At 36.5% G+C, this 27,984-nt stretch overlaps 2 protein-coding genes across 2 annotated transcripts in view; one reads left to right on the top strand and one right to left on the bottom strand.

Annotated features, from left to right (window-relative positions):
• LOC150094582 (voltage-dependent calcium channel subunit alpha-2/delta-3-like) overlaps positions 1-27,984 on the top strand; it is a 1,537,934-nt gene that overhangs the window by 199,284 nt on the left and 1,310,666 nt on the right. The window contains exon 4 of the mRNA XM_090412095.1: positions 8,803-8,862. Coding sequence (XP_090268221.1) covers positions 8,803-8,862 — 60 coding nt within the window. The remainder of the gene's footprint in view (positions 1-8,802; positions 8,863-27,984) is intronic.
• LOC150094583 (serine/arginine-rich splicing factor 2-like) lies at positions 23,165-24,127 on the bottom strand. The gene is given in 2 exon segments (XM_090412022.1): positions 23,165-23,676; positions 23,678-24,127. Coding segments are annotated over 2 exon segments (576 nt in total). The 5' UTR covers positions 24,061-24,127; the 3' UTR covers positions 23,165-23,483.

Below are 27,984 nucleotides of genomic sequence, written 5' to 3'. Positions count from 1 at the left end.
CATAAAGAATTAAAATTTATTAAACTGGACAAGCTGTGTAGTGATGGAACAAAAGTGGTATGCCAACATTGTAATGTCCATTTTTCCGTTGCTCATGGAGATAAAAGCGACATCAACCAACATCCACATAACCAGAAACACACGGATGCTGAAAAGACTCTGACTTCAGTTAAAAACATCAGCTCGTTTATGGTGAGACGTGATGGTGATAGGGAAAGCGATAAAATTGCAGCAAGTGAAGCTCTTGTTGATTATTATACTGTGCGTCACAGTTTTTTTTGCCAAACTTTGGCAGTTTTCGCGCAAATTATTGCTTGTCGACATTGATAAATAATACTTATGAACTTTTATTTATCAATGTGTTTCTTCAGCGTGTACCAAATCAGAAGCAATAATTATCAACGTTTTATTACCATACATATTGGGCGAAGTAATGTAGGATTTGAATAAAACAAAAAGCATTACAGTCAGTTTGGATGCATCAAAAAATAAAGACATCAAACTTTTTCCAATCGTTGTGCAGTACTTTTTGCAAAATTGTGGTGTTCAAGACAAAATTATACTTTATTTTCTTACCTGGTGAAACACTCGACTTAAGTGTGCTATGTTGAAGGAAGTAAGTGACAAATTTGCCTTACAAAGCAAAATTGTTGTTTTGTGTGCAGATAACACGAACACCAATTTTGGTGATTGCAAAAATAATGTTTGGTAAAAACTTGAAACTGAACTGAAGAGGCAGATTATCGGTATTGGTTGTGGGGCACACGTTATCCACAATTGTCTCCAGTGTGCTATAACTTTCTTACCAATATTTATACAGTCAGAGTTGAAGAACAGAAAAAATTTTATGACTTTAAAGAAAACAATTACGCTAAATTGTTAGAGCATGGAAATACAAGATTTTTGTCATGGGGTCCATCAATTGACAGAATTTTAAGCATGTTTGATGGGCTTCGTTCTTATTTTCTTTCTCAAGAAAATAACAACGCCCTGTATGTTGCGAAAATTGTTTGAAGATCTCTATTTGAAATTGTAATTGTCATTTGCAAGCGATCAAATGTCCACGTTCCAAACGTATATTAGTTTAATTGAAAAATATAATATTTCAGCTACAAAAGTAGCCACGAACACTGAAAATCTTGTAATCTTACAGTCCAGAACATAACCGCCGTCCAGTTTATGCCATTCCAATGTCCCGTTTTGGTCTCAAGGAAATATAGTCAGCCTAATAATGAATCATTTGCACAAAACTACAGAGGATGCTGACACACCTGATGCCCCAGGATACAAATGACTTCAGCAAGTTTTAATCTCATAATGCCCATGCCACACACATCCTTAACCTCAAACCCCCATATGACCAAAAGTCACGACGGGTATGAAGTTTTAATTACGTTTTTAAAATTATTTTTTAAAAATTTTTCTTTACAGATTTTATAACGAAAACTTTGGAGATTAACCATGGAAAAATTAATGACTGAACAGCGAACACAAATTGTGGAATTTTACTCTCAAAATTAAAGATCAATAATTCTGACCCAATGAGCATATCGTCGCCATTACGGCGTGAGAGATTCTTCAAGAGAATCAATGATTAGACGTTTGATTAGATTACTTGTTTTGAAGAACAGGGTTCAGTAAGCGATCTTCCATGAACAGGCATACCCCACTCAATTAGGAATGAAGCCACAGTTGAGCTTTTAAGGAAGAGTGTTGCAGAAGACCAGAGCAAATCAACTTGATGGTGGTCTAGACAAATTAGTCTTTCCAACAATACAGATTCAAGCAGGCTCCCAGAAGAAACTTAACTTTGGAGTCACTTTCATTGACCTAACATCAGCTTATGACACAGTCTGAATCAAGGACTTCCTCCTACAGCTAAGCAATATCATAAGATGCAAAACAACTTCCCAGCTTTTTGAATCCATTCTCTCCAACAAAGATCTGGGTCCATATTGGTGGAAAAAAGAGCAGGCATAGATTCCTCTATGACGGTCTTCCACAGGCCTCTGTGTTATCCCGTTTGCTATTTAACATCTACATGTCTGACTTACCACTACCAGCTCAAGCAAATATATATACGCCGAAGATCTCGCGATCCTACATCAGTCTACCTCCTTTGCCAAACCTGGAAACAACCTTGAACACAGACCGGAACTTCTTGGAGGTGTATTTCAAGCAGTGGTACCTGAAGCCAAATCCAATAAAATCTGTGTCCACGGCATTCCATCTGAACAATGCAGAGGCGAATCAACACCTTGACCTCTCTTTCTGTGGCAAAATGGTAGAACATGAGCCTCACCCGAAATACCTTGGAGTGAGCCTGGACAGAAGCCTAACCTATAAAAGGCACATCATCAACCTGTCCAACAAAATTAAAACTAGAAATCATATCATCTCATGGCTTGCTGGAATAACCTGGTATTGTGGTGCTGATGTCTTAAGGTCGTCTGCACTAGGCCTAGTATTCTTTGCAACAGAATACTGTGCCTCTGTCTCGGAAAGAAGTGCACATACTAACATTATAGACAACCAGCTAAACTCTACCATGCACAATTAGTGGAACATTGAGAAGCACCCCTCTCTCTCTCTCTCCTGGATGCCTATCCTATCTAACATAGCTCCACCAAATATACGGAGAAGACAAGCCTCAATTAAATTATTTAATAAAGTAATGAGCAACCCACTCCTGCACCAGACTCTCATAAATCCACCTATCTTTACCTAAAATCATGAAACCCTTCCTGGTCCATGGACGAACTCTCTTCAGCTGCCTGACCATCAACACCTGACATGTGGGGAGAACACTGGTCCAACAATCTTCCAACAAATGGTTTAAAGATCCCTATGCTCCCAGCCTGGTTTTGCCCTTCCTAGGAACATTTGGTCACCTATCAACAGGATCTGAACTAACCAGGGCAGATATGGCTACATACTGCATATATGGAGACTGTCAGACTACCCTTATTGTGACTGTTTCCCCGTGGCCTAAACAATCGCTCATATCGTGAATGACACTGCCCTTAGCGCGATTTCATGGTGGTGGCCTCCAGGATATCCATGAGGTGACAGATGAGGCCCTGTATTGGCTTTCTGGTCTGGACATTGACCTATATCTATTTTTGCGATAACAATAAATAAAATAAATAAATTGATGTTGATATACTGATTGAATAACATTGGACCAAGATCTGACCCCTGTGGTATATTTGGTCATCTAATTCATGTAGATCCTGATGCCTACACTCAAATTCTTGATAGCTGTCAGCCAGCTACCATCCTCTTATCCAAACTGTTAGTTTATAATCCACTTGCATATTCTTCAACTTGTGCCATTTCCTTCCATGCTATATAAATATATAATATCCATTTTTCTTGTTAAACTTAAACGTTACTAAATTTTAAATGTGATTTGCAGTTGATGATATTACAGTGATAAAATAAATCAGCTAATGCCTTTTATTCTATTATAGGGAGTAGGCGAGGCATTATAACCCTATCTAGCTTTTGGGGGCTGAGCAGTCAGTTCAGTCTCCACCTGTAGCCAATCAGAGAGCTAGCTGGCCTAAGAATATCTCTAATTATAAGTGGAAGCTGGTACAGAGACTGGCAAACAAGTGCTATGATCTATTGTTACCTACCCTAACATGATGTGTTATTGTCTGAAATAGGACCGGTGATACAGTCGATTTTCTTGAGCTTATGGGATGAAGCTCGAGTTTGCAGAAGAAAAAACTCGTGCCAGAGCGAGCCCGACTAACTTGGGAACAAGTTAAAGAAAGACTTAGAAAAAGTTCAACCACTCAGCAACTAGACTTGAACTTAAGTCGGTCATTGGGTGTACTAGCACAGAGCATGCAAACGCCACTTCCACTTAGGTGTTCAGGCATTTTGTGACAGATGCATATCAGAATTGAAGTTGATGAACAGGAGGGGTTGAGCATATTGAAAAATATTATTGTAAACACAGAAATGGGACTGGATGGCATGTCAGCTGGCATACTACCTGAATGTGAAAGAGAATAGGCATTACCTCTGAAGTTGTTCAATCTAAATCTCAGTTCTGGCAAGGTTCCAAGGGAGTGGAAAGAGGGTGAAATAGTTCCATTGCATAAAGGTGGATGTAAGACAGAGGTAGAAAACTACAGACCAATTAATATATCAGGAGTGGTTGTTAAGGTATTCCAAAACTTGGTAAAAGGTAATATCCAACGGTGGGTGTATAGAGATTCTATACTCTGTTTGACAACATGGCTTTGTAAATGATAGATACTGTTTCAGAAATTCATTGATACATCTTATATTAAAGTGACCATGGAATTGCATAAAGGAAATGGCTAAATCACAATACTGCTCGAATTTGCAAAGGCATTTAAGAGAATACCATATTGAAAACTATTACAAACTTTGCAGCAAATGGGAATGGATATGAAACTAGTAGCATGGATGGGAGGTGGGGGGGTGGCTGACACCAGAGAGCACCGTACTGTGGAATCTATGAGAATGAGGGTGACTAATATTGTTCTTTTGAGTCCTGTACTAGCGTCACTACTGTTTAATTTGTATGTCAATGATATCGGGAAAGATTTAAGGGGGGAGATATCAGTTGTTTGCTGATGATGCAAAACTATGGAGAGCAGTAGTTGATAAAGGTGATGTAGATATCCTGCAGCATGATTTAAATAAATCGGCATTGTGAACAAAGGATAATGATTGCCAATTTCACGTTGCAAAATGTAAGGTTATGCACTTTAAGTTGAAAAGGTTGCATACAGTGTATCATATTGATGGTACTCAATTGCAGGAAATAGATGAGGCTAGGGACTTTGGGATAATATAATGGTGAACAGAGAATTGATGTTCAGATGGCATACTGCAAAAGTTTGTAATGTAATATAGTTCAAAGGATTACTTGGTTGTTGAAAAAATGCTAACAAGTAAAGATATGCAAGTTATTATCCCTTTCTTTAAGACTATGATTTTGCCGCATTTTGACCGCTGTGCACAAATTTGGTCGCCTGGGTTTTTTGGGACCAAGAGATGTTAGATAAGATTGAGACGATATGTAATTAAGCTTGTGACAGCTCTGTGGAATCCGACCTATGAGGATAGATTGAAGGCGCGTGGATTACAAAGTTTAGTTGGTAGGCTCGAAGTGAGGGGACATTATGATATTATAGGAGTTTTATAAAATTATTGCAGCTTTATGTGCCAGTAGGCACGAAAAGTGACGATGGTAAAATTGATGCATTAGAAATTTTTCAATATATGACAAATAGAAAACTGGAGGTTATCTTTGGAATGTGGAAAATGGTACGCGTTGTATGTGTAATAGTTAGTTTCCCACGTTGAGTCTCCGGACTCCATGGAGATAACGTATAATAATATGGTATTCATTCGCTTTTGTTGAAGTTGCTAAGCGACTTTTATTTTTTTATTTTGTAAATATTAAAGCATAAATGAACAATAATCCCGCGATCGTGTAATGTAGTTTATGAAGGAGCGCTAATTACGAGTACGTGTCGCATACATGCCTTTAACGTCATTGGGCTATGGTGTTGTAAAACTGCCATTGATGGCGCGGGATGTTGTTACAAGTATATTGATTGATTCAATAAATCGCACCGGTGACATTCTGCACTGAAATGTGTCAAAGAGAAAAGGAAAGGATTGTTCTTGCCATTCTGTGTTTGTGAACTTCTTTTCAACCGAGAATTTTAGCCTAGCTGTTTGTTTACATTATGTTAAAATGGAATGGTTTGCAGCACAAAGAGAAATAATTAAATAACAATTTAATCGTTTCAGTATTTCAGCTGTCACAGAGATATTTTCAGGAATACGATGTTAAAATTGTAATAACACACAAGAAGCATTAAATGAAAGAAATGAGATTAGAATAAATTAAGACTGAAGTCCAATGAGGGAGCGTCCTGTATGGGTGATGTTGGGTAGGTGGCCTAAGAATTAAAGTTCCCAAATTGTGGGAAATTTAATACAACCATATTTATTAAGATTAGGCTTTTTTTTTTTAAAAATCTGTCACTGATTTTAGAAAGTTTCTTTCAAGTTTGTATTTGCTGCGATGTTGTATGGTGATTTTCTTTCTTCTAATTCTGTGCCAGGTATCCAAGGCTACCCGACTGATCATAGTTGTGGCAGCAGATGTATTTTTTGTGTTCTTCTAGGCAGGTGTTAGCAGATCTCCTAGTCTGACCATAATATAAGTTACAAGAACAAGGAACGTGTTAAACACCTGGAATAGAGGGGGGGGGGAGGTGGATCCTTAGGAGAGCAGAGTAGGGAAGCCAGCTTCAATGAGGTTTGAAAGCAGCAGAGATTATATTTCTTTAAAGTTCTGGCTATTTTTTCTGAAATGCCCCAGATATAGTAAACAGTAATGGCATTAGTGTAGTCTTTTATGTTGAGTGAGAGAGATGTGAAGAAGTGGAAGGAAGAGATAATTTGTAGATTTTTTTTTTTTTTTGGCATTGTAACTATTGGGCAGGAAGGTGTGGTGAATAAAGGCAGGTTCCACTGTAAGGGAAGGTGGGGTGGAACAGAGGTTAGCAAGGGGTTTGATGACCCCATACTGCTGAGAAAGGGGGATGGTGGGAAAGTTTATATGTGCATCTACCCGTGTGGGTGGGTTTTCTGTAAATTGAGAAAGAAAGGGTAAATTGGGCAGATGTGGGATTGAAGTATCTAAAAAAAGGCAAACCATTTTTAAAAAATTTTTAATAGTGAACTGGATTCTGGAGTGTTGACTGTTGAGGTGGAGAAGGAAACAATCTAACGTGTCTGAGCTATGTTGGCAAATAGAGAACACATCATCAGTATATCTTAATCAAATGGAAGGTTTGAGACTGGCATTATCAAGAGCATGTTTTTCAAAATGTTCCATATAGAAATTTGCAAGGGGGAGGAGAGCCCATAGTGCTCTCTTCCCCTTTTATATAAAATGCCCTTTCAGGAGAAGTAACCAGTATGGATAGCAAAATTAAAACAAATGTCAGATAGAGGGAAGGCATTTTTCAGTAAATTTACTGCCAGAGAGGAGAATGCTTATGAATAAGGAGGCAACATCAAAGCTCACCATGATATCATTATTGTTTAAAACTAAATTCTGGATTAAAGATTTGAAACGAGTAGAAGTTTTTATATAAGAAGCGTGGCCAATAAGTGGAATCAAAATTAATAACTTAACACATATAAAACCAACAGTAATAACTGTAATGAATTAAAGGTACAAATATTTCGTACTAAAAGTAACAGTACATCATCAGTGTAGAACAAACAGTTAAAGGAATGGAATACATAGTACAGGACAGTCAGTGGATTACCAATTAAAATGGTTGCCAATGTTCCTTCATTCTTTTTTCCACAGAACGGCCTGTTTGTCCAAAGTATTTTAAATTACATTCACACGGTATCTGGTAAACACCAGCTAATGATAGAGGTGTAAGTTTGTCTTTTGTAGATGGCAACGAGTGAGATATTTTGTTGATAGGAAAATATGTGGTAATAAGATGATACTTCTTCAAAATTATGCCAATAGGTTCTCAGATGCCTGCAATATAAGGGATTGGAACTCTGCAGTTTGTTGAAGAATCCTGAGGTGTTGGAACATAGGAGTCAATTATCTACTAGATTTGATTAGGGTTGTAACCATTCGATTCTATTAACTTTTTTATAGTGAAAAGTTCTTGTTGTAAGCTTAAGGGGGAGGAGCACACTTTATGTGCTCTCTTAATTAAAGATTTGATAACACTATTTTTTGAGAGGTGTGATGAGCAGACTTTTGATGAATGTATCTGCCAATAAAGGTAGGTTTTCGATAGACAACCCTAATCGAATCCAACAAATAATTGACTCCTATGTTCCAGCACCTCAGGATTCTTTAACAGACTGCAGAGTTCCAATCCCTTATATTTCAGGCATCTCGGAACCTATTTTCAGAATTCTGAAGTATCATCTTATTCCGACATATTTTCCTATCAACAAAATTTCTCACTCGTTGCCATCTACGAAAGACAAATTGGCACCTCTTTCATTAGTTGGTGTTTACCAGATACCGTGTGAATGTAATTTATCATATTTTGGACAAACAGGCTGTTCTATGGAAAAAAGAATGAAGGAACATCAATATTATATTGAATACATGAAACCTTGTAAGTCTGGTCTAGCACAACATAGCATTGACACTAAACATGATATCCAGTGGGATAAAGCTTGTCTTCTCCACAGATGAAAGTTTAAATATGAATGCCTTTTCAAAGGAAGTTGCAAAGCCCTTTTACATCGGCTGAATTTGAATCGAAATGACTGTCTGTCTTATCTTATGCAACCATCAATGAAATAGTTTCTAAGAATTATTTAAGAATAATTTATTAATGTTAATTGTCTGGCACGCAGCAACAATTTTCACTGGTAATCCACCGACTGTTCTGTACTTTGTATTCCATTCCTTTAACTGTGTGTTCTATACTGATGATGTACTATTACTTTCAGTCTGAAATATTTGTACTTTTAATTCATTAAAGTTATTACTGTTGCTTTTATATGTGTTAAGTTATTATATTAATTTTAATTATACCACAGGTACCGCTAAAGTTTAAGTGGAATCAAATATTTTGCTAACTGTTTGGTTAATTTCAAGAAAGGAGAGTCAGTAGCATCTTTTCATTTATTCAGATTCATTTGTTTGATTTTTAATACTATTATGTATATATAGCTTTACATTTTGAATATATAATTGTATTAAACATTAAAAATTGTGTCAAATATTATCATATTAATTACTAGAACATAGGTGAAGTTGCTGAGAAATCATTTGGGAAGCATACTAGTGATACAAACATTAAGGTGAGTGGTTTTTTATAATAGGTTATACCTGTTTTTGAAGTTTGTTTTGGGTTTTAATTTATTGCGATTAGAAATATGTTCTATAAAATATTACATACTCCAGTGACTATTATTTGTGACTTGTCTATTATATAGATGTTATTGCTGTCTGTACATCAGTATTATCTTCCATCTGTCCATGGAGTCACAAGATGAATGATGGGAAGCAAAACTTTCTGCAGACTACTTGTACGTTAATTGCATTTTATTCTCAATGTATTTAATTGGTACATCAGTGTTCTCCCCAGAAATTTTTACCAGCCGGGTGGAATGAAGCATTAGCCGGGCATACAAAAATTTTGAATGAGTTAAGACTCTTTTTCATAACAAATCAAAATAGTAATTTTATTAGAAATTACTTCAAACAAGGATAATATTTTATATAGTAATTATAACAAGCAAGACTAAGATTTTTCTTATTTTCTCATCTTCTTAGAAGCCCAGTTGTTGTCAGCTTTTTTGTAATTAAAAACTGTTGGATCTGGTCCCTCCAGTGAAATCAGCATCAGATTTGTGTTCTGACTGATGCGATTTCTCATACAGGTTTTTATCCTTTTTAATGCAGAGAAACCCCCTTCACATTCAGCTGTGCTCATAGGTATGGCCAGTCCAACAGCAGCTAGTTTGCTAAATTTGGAAAAGACTCTTTGAGCTCAGATGTTGTTGCTAATTTCAGAAGTATTTGTCTTGGATCTAGATTTTTGTATGACTGTCCATTAATCATTTTTGATGCAACTGCCCATTCTAGTTTAGTACTTTCATAGTTTAAAACTGCATGACTTCCATTTCTAGGATAATAATAAAAAAGAATCTCAGAACCCTCACGTTGATCATGACTTTCTGCATTGAAAAATCTTGAGAAGCAGGAAATGATTAGCATATCTGGAAATCTTGCTTCTAGGTGTTTAATAACTGTGCCTATGTATTTATCATATATTGTAGTCTTAAACGTAATAACATTAGAATTTGAATAATCAATGTGAAGGTCTGACCGTTCACCTGAAAGATGCTGATGAAGATTTTGAAAATGACTGCCAGGAGTGTCTTTCAATTCCATAATGGATAGTTTTCTGCCTTCTAAGACTGGCTCTATTTCAGTTAAGTCAACATCTTGCCTTTGCCATGAGCCATGATATAGACAAGTTAGATAGATGCGGTCATCTGAAAGCATCATTAATGGAACTACGAAATTGTATGTTCTGATATATTTACTTAAACCTTCAGCTGTGATATCATTTCGTTCGGTGGCCTCTCTTTCTAATGCAGCTATAACACTCACCAAGCATTCTCTTAGAGACTGTATTGCAGAATCATGAGACAGCCGTGTAGTGTTACTAGCCATTTTAAGTTTAATCTGAGGACTGTTCAGTATATTTTGGATTTGGGTTAAACCAGCCATCCTGACTGAGGAATTTTGGAAGAAGAAAAACAATTGCCTTAAGATATCATTAAACATGACTAAATAAGGCACTTCAGCAGCTGATTGGGCACTAGCAAGAGTCAGTCAGTGGTTTACACAATGATAGTTTACTATGAGTCCATCTGTTTTATCTTTGAACAGTTTTGCAACTCCCTTTTGATTTCCAATCATGACAGTTGCTCCATCAGATCTAGACCCACCAGATTACAAGTTTTTTAAGCCTAGACTGTCAAGGGTTTCAATTACTTTGTAAGTTATAGTTTCAGCTTTGCCATCAATGATATTGCAAGTTGATACAAAACTAACTTTGACCTCTTTTCTAAGTTGACAAACATATTTAATGTACACAATCAGCTGTTTTAAAACTGAGATGTTTGTAGTTTCATCACATAAAACACTGAAATAATCTGCAGAATGTATATTTTTCAGCATTTTAGATATCTAATTTCTGATGCTAAAATATCAGTCAACTCTTGCATTATTCTTCCTGAGGTATAATATGCATTTTTACCAATGTTAAGATGTTCTAAGTAGGAACAGCCCATAGCCTTGCAATGCTCAAGCAATTTTTCAAATAATGTATTATTATTATTATTATTTGACACCTCCAGGGAGTCCAAGGACTCATCGAGGGAGGGCACCAGGTCTACAACTCTGTCTCCATTCAATCACAACTGACCACAACTACACCAACGCCATCTACCGCCTACCACCACTGGTATATGGCAACTCATTTTTTGTTAACTAATACATAGATCTTAAAGCTCCCAGAAAAGAATCTCTCCGCAAGTTATTCAAAATTAAAATTGATTTTTCAATTTGCCCTATTCCAGTTTCTTCTAGTATACGTTTTTCAATTATCTCTGAACAAGAATCAGTGTGTAACTTGCTTTGTTCACCCAAGTCACTTCCTTGTTTGTGGGTCGTCTCTTTCTATATTTCATACATGTGGGACATATCATTCCATTATCTTTCACCACTAACCAATGGAATTTTTGAAACCACTCACTGTTAATACCTGATAAGTGGTGTTTAGACATACATACGTTTTACATTTGAAAGAGACTCTGCAGAAATCGATTCTGTTGTTGGTTTGGTGTCTTCGCTACTATGCTTATCGGTTTTATCTTTCTTAAAATAACTTAAGAGTGTGGTTTTCTGACTTGACTTTTTGCTCATTATGGGGTAATTTAATAAATACAAAATATCATTGTTATTAAATTAATCGGAACAAATCACTGAATTGTGCACTGACAGTGATACCCGAGACACATAACGCACGTTATGTTCGCAATTTTACTATTTATAAGTATTAATTACTAGAAATGGGAATTGAGACTGCATCATAGTCCCCGAGATCACAACTATATTTGATGCGCAGGCCTATTTTCTTTTACAAAATAAAATATTAAATACTTGACTCATGATCTTCGGACAAAAACCATTATTAAGAAAAATAAATGTAGATTTTTAACATAGATTTTTTGCCTTCAATTCGAATTTGCTCAATTTTCACAATTTATTTCTTTCAAACATCAAAATTATGTCTCTTTCGTAAAAGATCTTCTTTGCAACCGATACTATTGCATTTGAGATCCCGATTTTTGTCTTCTTCCGCGTCCGGATTAGTGTGCATCAAAGTGAATATCCAAAGCTCTCGAGATTGGCTTGCAATGCAAGAAATTGAGCTGGTCTCACGCGTATTGAGACTCTGCGGTTTGATTTCTCATCACTATTAATTAAAAAATCGTCATCATCAAATTCCTGACATGTACCCTCAAGGGGTGTACATAATTAAAAAAATGTCTTAAATTATTATTTCATTCTTGTTCATTATTTAGCCACGTCAGTTCACAACATTAATTAGCCGGGTGGTCAGTAAAACCAGCCAAGCTGTTTGCCCATTCAAAAGGTCCTGGGGAGAACATAGTACATTCAGGATTCGTTCATTGATTTTCATGAAAAAAATATTCTCACTTTGCATGGTTCTTCCACTGGTGGTACCTAATTTTTCCACTCTAGACCATAATTTCCAAATCTAATAGGCTTCTCATCTTATGTGTCTCAATCATATCACTCCTTCTCTTCCTATCTGCTCAGCTCTGCATTGCTCTCATAACAGTTTAAATGAACCACCTCTAATGTTTGCATATAGGTGTTAGTGCTATTTATACAATAGCACTAACACCTTCTTTTTGCCACTTGTCATTCTTCACATTATGGCAGAAATTATTTTTCTGAGTTATCTTTACACCATTTTTCCTTCACCTCATTATCTACAACATTCCAAATTCTTTGTCTCCTCAACCTTAAGTAGAGGAGAAAGACACCTTCCCATCTCCCTGTGTGTAAGGGCATGACTTTTCATTTAGCAATGAATCACTATCACCCATTCCTTGTTCCATTGAATCTATTTAAATTCTCCTGTTATTACATTGCATCGCATCATAATTCCTTGACATTTCAACATCAACAATTTAATATTTCTTTTAAGACATTGAATCATGTCATTGATATATAAATTGAACAGCACTCTCTGAACAGTACCCTGTGGTGTTGCCCTTCTCCTCCTAGACGCTACTCCATATAAAACATGCTTGCTTCTATCAACCAAACCCTTCCTGTTTCCAGACTGCTAACTTGACTGTCTATCCCCACCCTCTTCACTTTCAACAGTAAATTGTCATGTAGTATTCCATTAAACACATTTTGCAAATTAAAAAAAAATGTTGTATATTTTCTCTCTCAGTATACAGTTTTCACCCAATTATAAAAACTCTAGCTTAGTGAAGGAAACCTGCCCTTATAATCTGTGCATTTTTGCAGAAAATAATTTTATTCCCTTTGGTCTAAATTTGTATTGAATATGTAATTGGACTTTGTAACATTTTCACTATTACACCTCGTGCACAAACAGATCTAAGTTTGATACCAATCATTTGTACTCTCTCTCTCTCTCTCTCTCTCTCTCTCATGTGAAAGTATTATTTTTACTTTCACTGTTTAGAGATTATAAGATTATTTCTGTTGCATGACTCTTGTTGGACAATCAAGTCAAGGCTATTTCAGGGTCCCATGGCCTTAATGTCACATTAGTATTGATATAAAAGCTCTTAAAAATTCTTTTGATGTCTTTCTGGTGAAAGACCCAACTATCTTAGAATATAAAATATGAAGGAGGTATAAAAGTTAAAGTTGAATCTTTAAGACAAAAAAAAAAAAAAAACACCACTTAGTTTATCTTTTTTACTTAAACTGTGTTATTTTACTGTTGGTAAGAATCCATTGAGCAAGATGTTCGGAGTACATGACTAGTCTTTTATGCTTTTCAGAATGCTAGAATGTATGTCATAACTAACTTTTTAGCGTCATGATATTGTGAAAGTGATTTCTCATCACTGGATCCTCTCTAGACATTTCTCATTACCATAGAAACCAACATTTGCACTTATTTGTGCAATGTCAAATGTGATTTGATTAAGGTCTTGTATAATGCTTCAACTATGCAAGTTGAATAGTATTGACACAAGAACAGAACTCTGTGGCATGCCGCTTCTTTCCTTTGTTTTCCACTATTTTTTTTTTCCTCACATATAACTGGTGTCTGTCAGACAACCAACTTCCTATCCATTTTAACTTCATCATTTCTTCTAGTAATCTTTCAAATGCACAAAGTCCAAAAAGTATCACTGTATGTGAATTTTACATATCTAGAATGGAATGTTCAAAAATTTGTCATCAAATGCAAGTAAATTACTGAAGGATTCATTTCTAAAGGATTCTAGTTCTAACTTCTCTATTATCTTAAGCACAACTGAGATATATAAATTCCATACATATGGTTAGCCATATGCAGACTTTTGTGAGGAAAGGATGTATGTGGAATTATAAAGCTGGTGATTATGACAAGCTTAGGAGGCAGCTTGGAGATATAACATGGAATGAGGAGTTGAACTGTAAGGAAATAAATGCTGCTTGGGAACTGACAATGAAATACATAACAGCATCAATGGGTGAATGTATTCTGAAGGCCAAAAGGGTGAATAAGGTAAGTGTAAAATGGATGAATGAGGAGCTTAAGCATGAAATCTGGAAGAAGAAGGTACTTTGGAGTCAGTACAAGATGACTAATAGTAATAATCAGTTACATGAAGAGTATAAAGAACAAGCCAGGAGAGTGACTTAGTAAGGAAAACAAAAGTGCATTATGAGCAGAAATTGGCAAGTCAGGCAAAGAAAAACCCTAGACATTTTTTTAGATACATGGCAAGTAGAAGGAAGAATGATCATGGTAAGATGATGAAAATGGTAGAATGGTAACTGCTGCAGAGGACATTGCTGAGGTATTCAGTGATCAATTTATAAGGATGTTTCATCCTGATCAGGATGGAATCATGATGAATTTAAGTGTAGAATACATACGAGAGGAGGGCTTAATTGTGAGTGAGCAGGAGTTATTTGAGGAAATAAATAACCTTGTTGTCAATAAGGCAATAGGATTTGATGACATATCACCACACATCTTGAGGTAATGTTCCAGGGAACTGGCAGTACCATTGGCATGCCTGTTTAATAAGAGTCTTACAACAGCACAGGTACCAAGGGAGTGGAAGGAGGGTAAAATTGTTCCACTGATAAGGTATGGTGATAAGGCTGTATCTTTAAATTATAGGCTGGTCTTGTATATCTGGAGTTGTAGTGAAGATACTGGAGAGATTGTGAGAAGTAGGATACAGAACAAAGGGACAAATACCTTGGACAGGTGAGATACATATACAGTGGTGTACTTGGATTTTTCAAAAGGTTTTGATAGATTTCCACACGACAGGGTGGTAAATAAATTGAAACAGATGGGATTGGATAACAGATTTCTGAGTTGGATCAGTGACTGGCTGTCAGATAAGTATCAGAAAGTTCTATATTGGGGTGCAGTATCCCAAAAGAGGAAGGTCACTAGTAGTGTACCATAGGGATCAGTTTTAGGACCATTGTTGTTAAATTTTTATGTTAATGATTTTGGGATAGGTTTAACTAGCGATATGCAGATGATGCAAAACTGGGGAGAGCAATACAGAGTCAAGCGGATGTTATGGCCTTACAAGAGGACTTGAATAGATTGCATGAATGGGCTGTTAAGTGGAACTGTCAGTTCAGTGTTGCAAAGTGTAAGGTTTTGAGATTTGTAAGTGACGATGGAGTGCAATGTTTCTCCCCTTGGTGGAGAAACTTTAAAGGTAGTAGAGGAGATGAGAAAGATTTAGGAGAGATGGTGGACAAGTACCTGAAATTCAGGTGCCACATTGCACAAGTTGTGAAGATGTCACATCAGATAATGGCAATGATGTGGAGGACTCTGACATGCAGAAATAGAGAGGTTATGATGCCATTGTATAAGGCTTTGATCAGGCCTCATAAATTATCGTGCACAGATGTTGTTGCCCAGTGTTCATGGTGACAAGAATATGTTGGAAAGGATCCAGAGAAGATTCACAAAGGTGGCCAGTGGTCTTTGGAATGCAGAGCACAAGGACAGATTGAGAGAATGTAAGTTGCACAGCATCATGAATAGGAAGAAAAGGGGGGATATGATTGGGACAGATAAGCTAGTCAGGGATTGTTATCAGGTTGACACGGAAGAGATTTTTCATAGAATGGGAGAGGGGGTAGAACAAGAGGCTATTACTGGGAACTGTATAAGGAGGGTGTGAGCACAGGAATGAGGAGCAGGTTCTTTGCATGGAGAGCGGTTGGTGAGTGGAATGCATTGCTTGAAAATGTTGTGAATGCAGACACATCAGGACCGGTTTTATCATTAGGTGAACCTATGCAATCAACTAGGGATGCTAAGCTTCGGGGCACCAGATTTTGCTACATAGTTCGGGGAAAAAATATATAGTGACAATGTATAGGGGCACCTAAATTTTCTTTGCCTAGGGGCATCAGATACTCTTGGACCAGCCCTGAGACACATTGAATCAGCTTAAGACATGGTTATATGAGCATTGTGTGCAATAGTGTATACCTTCCACTATGAGTCTCTGACTCCATGGAGGTCAGATGATGATAAATATAATAATTATATATATATATATACATACATACACACACACCCAATTCTAAATTTACATGGTATATTGGTTTCAGAAAAATCCGTGTAAATGAAAACCATGTAAAAAAGAATACAATGCATATGAAAAAATAGAAGAATAGTTCCAGATGTGAAAACCCGATACGAACAATAAGTTATTTTTAAACAAAACATGAAAATTATTGAATAAAGCACTATTTAATTTTAATGGAATATTTTTTATTTTTATTTTAAATACTTATTTAAAGTATATACATATGTATCTTTCTTAAAGAAATTAGTGTGCCACTAATAAAACAGAAATTCGAAAAGGTCCAAATACACTCGCTCATATAGTTATTAGTTAAATTTTATTTGCCGTCACTTTCTAATAGTAGCTGCATTCTTTTGTGTGAAACTGGAATTAAATCACTTCCATCACTTGAAACACTTTGGCCATCCTGTTTATACTGCAATGGTGAAATATTTTCTTCATAAAAGGAACTAAATTAGCACTAATTTTCAATAATTCTGAAGGTTGATTTTTTTTTTTTACCACAAACTTGGTAATTAATCGTTGATATCCTGTTTTGACTGGATCTTTGTATAATTCATCATATTGCCATACATGACTTCAGTTCACGTTTAAACTGTTTAGCCACATTCAGTATTTGGATCATGTGTAAGAAAATGGCTTTGCAATTTACTTTACTAGCCATTTGAAACCCTTCTTTAATTAATCTTGCAGTGAGTGGAATCTCTTCATCATCATCACTTTTTTCTTTTTGACATATTCAGGCCAAGTAGCTTTCCAACATGCATTTAAAGTTGATGATTTCAATTCTGATAATGCCAACTTAGCAAGTTTGATGCAATCCAAAATAGAAAATTTCTTCCACACATCAATAACTGTCAGTAGATTATTCTTATCTAGTTTATCCAAACTGTATTGGAATGTTCTTATTCAGTAAGTTTCGAAGGTAGTGATCACACCCTGATTGGTTATATTAAGGATGTTGTATTAGGTGGCAGAAAACAAAATTCCACATTTGGATGTTCTAAAACAGGATGGCCAGGCTCATTATCTATAATCAATAAAACTTTAAAGTCCAGATTTTTTTCATCATCAAATAGCTTTTAACTTCTGGAACAGAACATTAAACCATTCATTAAAAATTTCTTTCGTAACCCAACCTTTTTTGTTTGCCTTCCAGTGCACTGGTAACGTGTTTGTTTAAAATCCACACCTTTCATTGCATTGCCTGGGGTCAGTGGCGTTGCTATAGATTTTGCAGCCCAGGGCGGTCCCTGAGTTTGCCGCCCCTCTCAATACACAGCAAAAATACTACAAAAAGTCAAAACAACGTATAGGGTAAGGTTCAAAGTGTCGCCCGGGGCAGACCCCCCCAGCTACACCACTGCCTGTGGTCTTAGACACGAACTCTATTGCACGAACAAAAACTTTCATGAACAAAACACAAGACGTGTAACGAGTTTGAATTATAAACAAGAAATGATTGTTTAGTAAACAGCTTAACTCCTTCCACTCAGCTTTATTTAGGTGGGTCTCTCATAATGGACCAACTTAACTTCGAGGAATCGGCATAACACCCTTCTGCTTCCAGGAACCAATGGCAAGTGATTATAAAGGATCATCTGTCGGCTTAACTTTGGGAATCGTAACTACAAAAATTGATTTTTTTTGGTTGTCACCATAATTGTCTACATTCTGTAGCTTAGAGTTATCCCTAATATTTAAAACATCAAGTGAGTTCCCTAAAATTCAAGTTTATATATTCCATTATAATTATCATTTTCTAGAACAGTACATATGGACAGTTCTAGGAAATGATAATTATAATGGAAATACCTTATTTAACAGAACTGAATCCCAAACAGAAATTTTAAAAATAAGCACCATTTGAACTGTGTTAAATCAAAATATGCCGTGTAAAAATAGAATTGCTTTTGTTTTCTAAACCATGTTATTTTTGAAATCGTGCAAAAAAAAAGTGTCTTGTAAAAAGAGAATTACCTGTGTGTGTGTGTGTGTGTGTGTGTGTGTGTGTGTGTGTGTGTGTGTGTGTGTGTGTGTGTGTGTGTGTGTGTGTAAATTCATTACATATAGGAGATTTTGAGAGAGCAAATTATAGACCAATCAGTAGCTCAGGATAAAGTGAATAGTTACATGATAATACTGTGGGATTTTGAGGTCATTTGACAGGATACCACATGGAACTCTGTTACATGCACTGGAGCAAACAGGAGATGGATATGATGCTGGTCATATCTTTGTATCTGTATGGATACAAAGATGGCTTGGATAGATCTCAACAACAGTATATGGAGGAGCAGAATCTAGGTGACTAGTTGTGTGCCGCAGGACTCTGTATATTTGGACCATTTCTGTTTAATTTGAAATTTAATGATATAGGAAGGGATTTGGAGGGAAATATTCAGTTGTTTGCTGATAATGCTAAATTAGGTAGTGTAGTAGACAAAGTTTTAATGGCACTTAACTGTCAATTTTTAGGGAAAGACAATGTCTACTGATTCATACTTCCTATATTTTGGTAATATTACATTACCATCTTCAGGGAACATAAAATTAATGATATGTGCACACAGGCACTAACACTGAACAAATATGGCTGAAGACAACAACTGAAGTTGGTCCTAGACTCCTAAATTGGGTAGAAGTCTTGGCTGTTGGGCCGCTGTTCTAAGAATGCAAGCTTCCCATATTTGGGGCAGTCTCATGCATCCAAATTTGTTGAGGTTTGGGGAGTTTTTTAGAGCTGAGGCTGATTCCAGGAATAATCTCTCATATTTATACTTGCTGTGGTGTAGTAAGGTAGCTTTCTTTCAGTGTATTTTGTGGCGGGTGTCCAAAGCATGGTCAACAAGTCCTGAGTGGCTGTATTGGCAGAAATGGATATAATCCTTATGTTCAGATATCCTGATATTAGCTGTCATGCCTGTTTGGCCATAGTAGGACAGTTTGCAACTACAAGGGACCTGGTATACTCCAGGTAGCTCTAGGGGAAGTGGCTGTTCTTTCGTGGAGCAGATAAGAAATGCCAATTTTTTATATGGTTTGTAATGAGTTGTTAGGTCATATTTTTTTTAGGATTTTTGTTAGCTTTTCAGAAGTATCCCAGATATAAGGAATGGTGATGGATTTAGAGTAATCTCTGTTATGAAGGGGTAGGGGGTTATGGTTAACTGGTTTTTATATTTTTTGGGGTTGTAGCCATTGGCTATAAAGGTGTTAAGAATATGGTTAAGTTCAGTAGTTAGAGCATTGCTATCTGAACTGATTAATTTTTCCTGTTATATAGGGTTTTTATAATCCCATATTATTCGGAGGGGGGGTTGTGATTGCTGGTGAAAGTATGTGTAGGTTTTCTGTAAACAGAGAAAGCCAGGGCTCCATCAGGCTGGCATGTAATCAGAGTGTCTAGGGAAGGGAGATTGTTATTGTTTTCTTTTTCCAAGATAAACTGGATCCTGGGGTGTTGATTGTTTAAGTGTGATAAGAATGGCACTTGTAGCATAATAATGTTTATTAGACACACATTTGTAAAAATGTAATATTATTATTACTCAGGCACTTCTGTGTCATCCAAATTTAAATCAGAATGACTGTCTCTTTATTGCCAAGATTTGGGATCGTCTCACCCTCATAACTGGAAGCAATAGTGTGTTTCCATGCCCCACTTCTAATTATCATTTTTTAGAGATTTAATTTGATATTATTATTATTATTATTCAGGCCTCCATGGAGTCAAAAGACTCATCGTGGGAGATCCTTCCTAAGAACATAAAGTCTGTCAAGACTCATCGAGGGGAGGCTCCCCCTAAGAAACACAAAGTCTATCATACCACTCCTTAATCTCATTGAAGGTTCTCGCCCTCACCACTCTATCAGGCAATGCATTCCATGGCTCAACGACCCTCCATGCAAAGAAACCACTCCTCACCCTCTTGCTCACAGTTTCCTTTCGTAACTTCCAGGGATGGTCTCTTGTCATCACTCCTTCCCGCTGTTCAACCAAGTGAAAGAACTCCCCAGTGTCAACCCTGTAACCACCTCTCAACAGTTTAAAAGTCTCAATCATATCACCTCTCCTTCTTCTATCCGCCAAACTTTGCAGTCCACATTCTCTCAGCCAATTTTCATAACTATCCTTGTACAGTCCTGAGACCATCTTTGTCATCCGTCTTTGTATCTTTTCCACAGTTAATTTATCCCCTTCAAATCCTGGGGACCAAATCTGAGAACAATAATCCAAGTGTGGTCTGATTAGAGACTTATACAATGGAATGATAACCCTCTTATCTCTGCAGGTCAGTGTCCCTCTCATAATTGCAGCAATCCTCTGTGTTACCTTCACCACCTTTGCAATATGTCCCCTAAACTTCAGGTTTCTATCAATCATCAACCCCAGATCTCTTGTCTCCCCAACTTCATCCAGTATAACTCCTCCCATAGAGTATGCAGCATCCCATCGCTGTTTCCCAACCCTCAAGACCTTACATTTTGCTGCATTAAACACCCCCATTCATTTGCCCATCTAATCTAGCTTATTCAAATCCTCTTGCAGGGCTACCACATCTGCACTATTACTAATAATCCTTCCCAGCTTCGCATCATCCACAAACAACTGAATATCCCCTTGCAGTCCACTGGCAATGTCATTGATATAAAGGTTAAACAATATAGGTCCTAGTACTGAGCCCTGTGGGACCCCCACTTGTAACCTTCTGTCTCCTTGAAACTGCTCCACCATACACAACTCTCTGATACCTATCAGACAGCCAATCCTGAATCCAGTTGACCAATCTGACATCGACCCGTGTGTTGCAACTTAAATATCAGCTTATCATGTGGCACCCTGTCAAATGCCTTTACTGAGTCGAAGAAAATTGCAGTATATGCCTTTCCCTCATCTAATGTTCTTGTAACTTTATTATAAAAGGCTAGCATATTGCTAAAACAAGAGCGCCCTTTCACAAATCCATGTTGACTCTCACAGATAACATTACCCTCATCTGCCCAGTGCTGTATACGATCCCTCACTACTTTCTCCAAGATCTTAACAACTACTGATGACACACAGACTGGTCAATAATTAGACACTTCCAGTCTGTTACCACCCTTATGCAATGGCACTATCTTACCTTCCTTCCATTCCCCGGGCACCTTTGCCGAAGCCAGACTTTCATTGAAAAGCCAGGTTAAAAGCACTGTCAGTTCCCTAGCACATTCTCTCAAAACTCGTAGTGAAATACCATTCAGTCCAAAAGCTTTATTGACATCCAGAGTTCTCAGTATCTGAAACACACTCTCCTCCTGTATCTCTAAACCTTGAACCTGCCCTATCCCTCTAGCATTAAAACTGACTCCTCCAGGATGAAATACTCCAATAAAGTGGTCATTGAACAATTCCACTATGTCCTCTGCATCAGTCACTCTATTTCCATTTTTATCCCACAATATCATTCTTCCACAGCCATTTCTCCTCCTCCTGGCCACATAACTAAAAAATTCCCTAGGATTTTCTTTGGATCTTAGGGCCAATTTCCTTTCATATTCCAGTTTCGCTTTCCTTACCACACTAGTCACTCTTCTGGCCTGTGTCTTATATTCTTCATGCATCCTCTCTTCACCTGTCTCCTTATATCTCTTCCATAGCCTCTTTTTCACATGCAATTCCTGTTTAATATTGTTTGTCATCCACTTTACTCCAAATTGTGTCCTCTTCTTCACTCGTGGTATACAACTTACCATTGCTGCTAACAAATATTCTTTCACAATTTCCCACGTGCTAACGATATCCCGGCCTTCCAATTCCTCCCTCCATGAAACTTCCCGAAGTTGATGTCTAAGACTATGCAGGTGATTACCTGCATTATAATTCCACATCAGTTCCTGTCTCTTTGATACTCCTGCATGTCTATTCATTTTCCAAGTCAAAACCATGTGGTCACGCTCTCCAACTGCTGGGAGAGATGTCATCTCAGTTATTATCAACTCTTCTGATGCTATAACCAAATCTAAAACTCTTGAACCTCTTGTTCCCTCTGTTACATGTTGCCTAAGACATTTGTCCCTCAAGAATTCTAGAAATTCCATTCCACTATTGCTACATGCATCTTCCTCTCTCCAATTTATACTACTGTAGTTAAAATCTCCCATAACAATCATTCTTCTTGCACTTGCCAAACTTAGCTGTCTAAACATCTCCTGGTCCCCATCCTCCATTTTTTTTTTTCATAAGTGACAAACTTTATTTAATGTCATAATGAAACCATCCTACACTACAATCTAATGATGACAAAAATATTTTCATGGCAATCTTACTGAAGACATTTAAAACAAAGCTCATTCATGGAAGAAATATCACTTAACATTTACCATATACACTTATACTTGAATATGCAAGGAAATTAACTAACAAATTGGATTAGCAAATATAAATGCTAAAATTAAACAAGTGTGTATACAATATCTAAATGAAATTATATATTTTTTGTTTTCCTTTAGTAAAAAAGAAAAAGGACATTGAATCTGAACATACAGGATTCTTCAGTACTATGATCTAAAATCACAAATTATTACACACAAAGTATTAAAAAAAATTTTAAAGTGCAAACCTTTAAAGTAACGTAATCATCAAATATATATATAAAAAAAAATTTACACACACACACACACACACACACACACACACACACACACACACACACACACACACACACACACACACACACACACACACACACAATTACTGTTTTCATAAACAAAAAACTGTTAAGATGACAATAACCTTCACAATACAGGTGATTCACCACAGCAGCTGCTGCAGCAGCAGCACCATCACATGAAATGAATTCAGTATTTCATTTTCCAGACATCTGTTATTTATCTTTTTCAGAACTTTCTGAAGCGCTCCTGCTGCGATGATTCATATCATCCTTTTCCTTACTAGGGCTTCCACTTGGACTTTTGCTTCTACTTTTGCTTGGGCTCTTACTCTTACTACGGCTTCTGCTTCTTTTATCATCTCCATTTTTGCTGAAGCTTCTACTTCAGCTCTGGCTTTCTGATTTGCTTTCCTTCTTTATTTTCTTCTTACTCTTGCTCTTACTCAGACTTCTTGAATGAGATCGAGATTCTACTCCTCCGTGGCTTTTGTGATGCCTTCTAGAATGACTTCCCGAACGACTGCAGGAACGACTACGATGTCTTCTGGAATGTGATCGAGATCTTGATCTTGAATTTAGACCTTGATCGTGATCTCCGGCTCCTACTATGTGATCGAGATCGCGAACGAGAACGACGACGCCTGCTCGATTTGGAAGAACCTCGTCTGGGATCTCCAGGTCTACCATATCGTGCCATCTGCATCCTTAATTCACAACCATCTAGTACATATCCATCTAGAGCTTCCATTGTGTCTTCAGCATCACAATTATTGTAAAAACGAACAAAGGCAAAACCTCTACTTTCCCGTGTATAGGGATGACGAGGAATATAAACGTCGCCAACATGGCCATATTTCTCAAAAACTCTTTTCAAATCTTCTGGAGTCGTACGATAAGTTAAGTTGTCTACTTTGAGAGAAGTCATTCCGTCGATATTTGGTGCCCCTCTACTATAGCTCATTATATGAGTATACAAACTCCTCCACCACTCCTCCCTACTTTCGAGAACAATACAATATTCTCGAAATGCTATGATGCTGAAATGACAGCATATAATGCTGTCATTTCATCATCTAATTAAATTTTATTTTATTTCAATCACTTAATTTTAAATTTGGGCTTCAATTGTTATCTTATTTCATTGTAACCACCCACTAGGTGACATCGAGCATGTGCTTTAGCTCTGTAAATTGGATTAACATTCTTTGTTCTAGCTTCACTTCATGATTATGCTGATGCATTGATCATGACCAATTAGTTTCTAGTCAAAATATTTGCAGTAATAAAAATATTATATTCTTGTGAATACCTGTGTCTAATAAAAGTGTAGTGGTTAATCAGGTGATGTGTAGTGAGCTTGCAGAATGACTTAAATAGGCTGATGGTATGGGCAAAACATAAGGTGTATCAATTTAATGTGGAAAAAAGTTGTGTTATTTAGGATGAAAGATAACAAGCTCTATGTACTATGTGATACTACATTGATGGAACTACGAGTGGGGAGGTCTGGAAAGTTCTAATAAACATCTAGAACAAAAATGATATTGAAGGAACTGATATAACCACAAGAAATAACATATCTTAAAACCCTTTAATCTCCCATGTTTCATCAAATTGTAATTTGTTCTTTTTCTTTTAGGATATATAAGAAGACATAAAATTAATTAATTTTTGTTCTAGGTGTTTTCAGAACTTACCAGACCCTCCCCCCCCCCCCCTCGGTATATTCCAGTAAATTGAAGTTAAGGATTTTGGAGTGTTATTGGATGAGGAGTTGAAGTTCAGAGATCATAATGCAAAAGTAGCACACAGGATTATTTAGCTATGGTTATTGAAGACCACACAAGCAGAGAGAGAGAGAGAGAGAGAAGCAAGTCATCATTCCTTTTATGCAGCTTTGAGATGAACATCTGGATTACTGTGAAGAAGTCTGAATACCTGGGTTTCTTAGAGATGAGAAAGTGGTGGAGAAAATTGAGAAGTGAGTGGTTTGTGGAATATTTGGAATATTCCCTGTGATGATAGAATTAAGATTTATGGGTTGCAAAAGTTGGTTGATAGGTGGAAATGTGATAGAAACTTTTAATTTATTACTATACAGGTATCTCCATGTAGTCAGAAAACTCACTACCGGAGTCCCATGCTAATCTTTATATACACAAGAACTATCACACCTTTCTTAATCTCATTCGCTGTCATGGCACTCAAAACTACTACTTCGGCCAATTCATTCCATTCATCCTCCACTCTACAAGCAAAACATTTACCTTGCACACCCTTACGTAACCACCTTTACACATCTCAAGGGTGGCTCCTAATTCTCTCTCTCTCTCTATCTGTTTGTCATGTATTGAAAAATTTCTTTTGTGTCACTTTATAGAACCTCTTTAGTAACTTATAAGCTTTTATCATGTCCTCTTCTCCATGCAATCCACACACTTTTAATTTATCCTTATAAGGAGCACTCCACAGGTCTTTTGCAATCTTTGTCACTCATCTCTAAATCTGATCCACCACCTTCCAATCCCCAAGAACCCAGGTAACCAAATCTTTGCACATTAGTCAACATGTAGCCAAATCATAACTTTATAAAGAGGAATAATAACCTTCCTAACTTTACATTTTCAGTGTGTAAATCAATCTCTTCAACATCGAAGAAATTTTTTCACTTGAGGTGCATTACCTTACATTTTGCAACATTAAACTAATAACCATTACCCTTTTCTCACACTGCCAATTTGTTTAAATTATTCTGCAAGAATAATTTGTTGCCCTCCCATCAGCAAAACAACTGGATATTTCCCTTTAATTCATTCCCTATATCATTAACATACAAAATCAAAGAGTAATTTATCTAGTACAGACCCCTGATTGCCCTCACTAGTCACCCTCGTTTAACTTGATTCTGCTCCACCATATACTACATCTCTGATATTTGTTTGTTGTTGAACAACTAGTTGGTAGGCAATACCAATCTTTTGCCCATTCTCATATCACACTGGCCAATGTGCTAACCACTCCACTGTTGTATTTACATTGATATTTTTAGTATGCTGAGCACTTCCAGTTTATCTGTGTGAGTCCTCATATCATTTTCTACCACATTAACAGTGTAAAATCTTCACCTGAATGATAATCTCTCTCTCTCTCTTGCTAAGTGATCACTTATATATGGAGACTTTTGACAAATAAGTATAATTAGAAAAAAACTAGATTTTATTTGGTCGTGTATAACTACAAAATAATAAACTACTAGTTTGCCCACTAAATTTGTGGCTTCTGGATAAAAAATACATAAAATATGCATGCATAAAATACATTAATACATTTCTTATTCAGCTAAAATGACAAATCAACAAGTCTAATGCTGTTTATAATGAAGTTTTTATTTTATTTGTTTCCTTACCTGATAGTTTTATTCAAAATCTTCATATATAACTTGACAAATACTGAAGGTAGTATATTAATAAAAAGGATTTCATTTTGCAGCCAATTCCAAATACATTCATAAGGTCTATTTTATTCAAAACATAGAAAAGGCCCATTATTCTCCCTCCCACAACCTGTTGCAGATGACATCAGACTGAAGACTGATGTCATTTGCAACAGCAGACTGGAGACTGCTGTTCTTCTCTCTTCATTTTGCTCTCCAAAAAGCAACATCATTACATCAGAAACAAGAGATCTGTCTAACTTAAATAAGAATAAAAAAAAGTATGGTCATAGCATCAGAAGAGCTGATTATAACTGAGATGGCATCTCTTCCCCTAGCTGGAAAAAGTGACTATGTGGTTTTGTCTTGGAAGATGAATAGACATGCAGACATGCAGGAGTATCAAAGAGAAAGGAATGTATGTGGAATTATAAGGCAGGTGATTATAATAGTCTTAGATATCAACTTGGAGCAGTTTCATGGAAGGAGGAATTGGTAGGGCAAGATATCATTAGTGCTTGAGAAATTGTGAAGGAATATTTATTAGCAGCAATAGCAAGCTGTATACCACGAGTGAAGAAGAGAACACAAGTTGGTGTAAAGTGGATGACAAATAATATCAAACAGGAACTGCAGATAAAAAAGGAGGTTATGAAAGAGATATAAGGAGGGGGGAGTGGAGAGTAGATGCATAAAGAATATAGACTCAGGCCAAGCAAGTGACTAGTATGGTAAAAAAGGCAAAACTGGAATATGAGAACAGATTGGCCCTGAGAAGTTTTTAGCTATGTGGCCGGTAGGAGAAGAAATGATTGTGGAAGAATGACATTGTCAGATAAAAATGGAAATAGAATGATTGATGCAAAGGACATAGCAGAGTTGTTCAATGAACATTTTAATGATCATTGAACAACTTCTTTTGACTTAATTAAGTCAAAATAATTCTTTTTACTTAATTGAGATGTTGAAAGTTTATTTTTCACTTGGTTAGACTATAATAAATTTAGTTTAATCCTTTATCCAAGTGTGAGCAAACAAAGTTTGCGCCTGAAAGTATCTTCAGGTCCTGAAGATACTTTCAGGTGCAAACTTTGTTTGCTCACACTTGGATAAAGGAGTAAACTAAATTTATTATTTTAATGGGATATTTCATCCTGCAGAAGTAGGTTTTAATACTAGAGGGATAAGACAGGTTTGAGGTTTAGAAGTGCAAGAGGAGAGTGTGTTTCTAATACTGAGTACTCTGGATGTCAGTAACAGGACTGGATGAAATTTCACCATGGGTTTTGAGAGAATGTGCTAAAGAACTGACAGCTCTGTTAACTTAGCTTTTCACTGAAAATCTGGCCAAGGGAAAAGTACCCAAGAAGTCGAAGGAGGGTAAGATAGTGCCATTGCATAAGGGTGGTAACGGACTGTAAGTGTCAAATTATAGACAAGTTTGTGTTTCAT

The sequence above is a fragment of the Typopeltis vanoorti genome, chromosome 22 (genome assembly GCF_054136105.1).
Source record: "Typopeltis vanoorti isolate ZY-2024b chromosome 22, IOZ_Tvanoo_1.0, whole genome shotgun sequence".
NCBI lineage: Eukaryota > Metazoa > Arthropoda > Arachnida > Uropygi > Thelyphonidae > Typopeltis > Typopeltis vanoorti.
The sequence above is the reverse complement of the archived record's forward strand: the minus strand, read 5'-3'. Positions and strand labels throughout refer to the sequence as shown.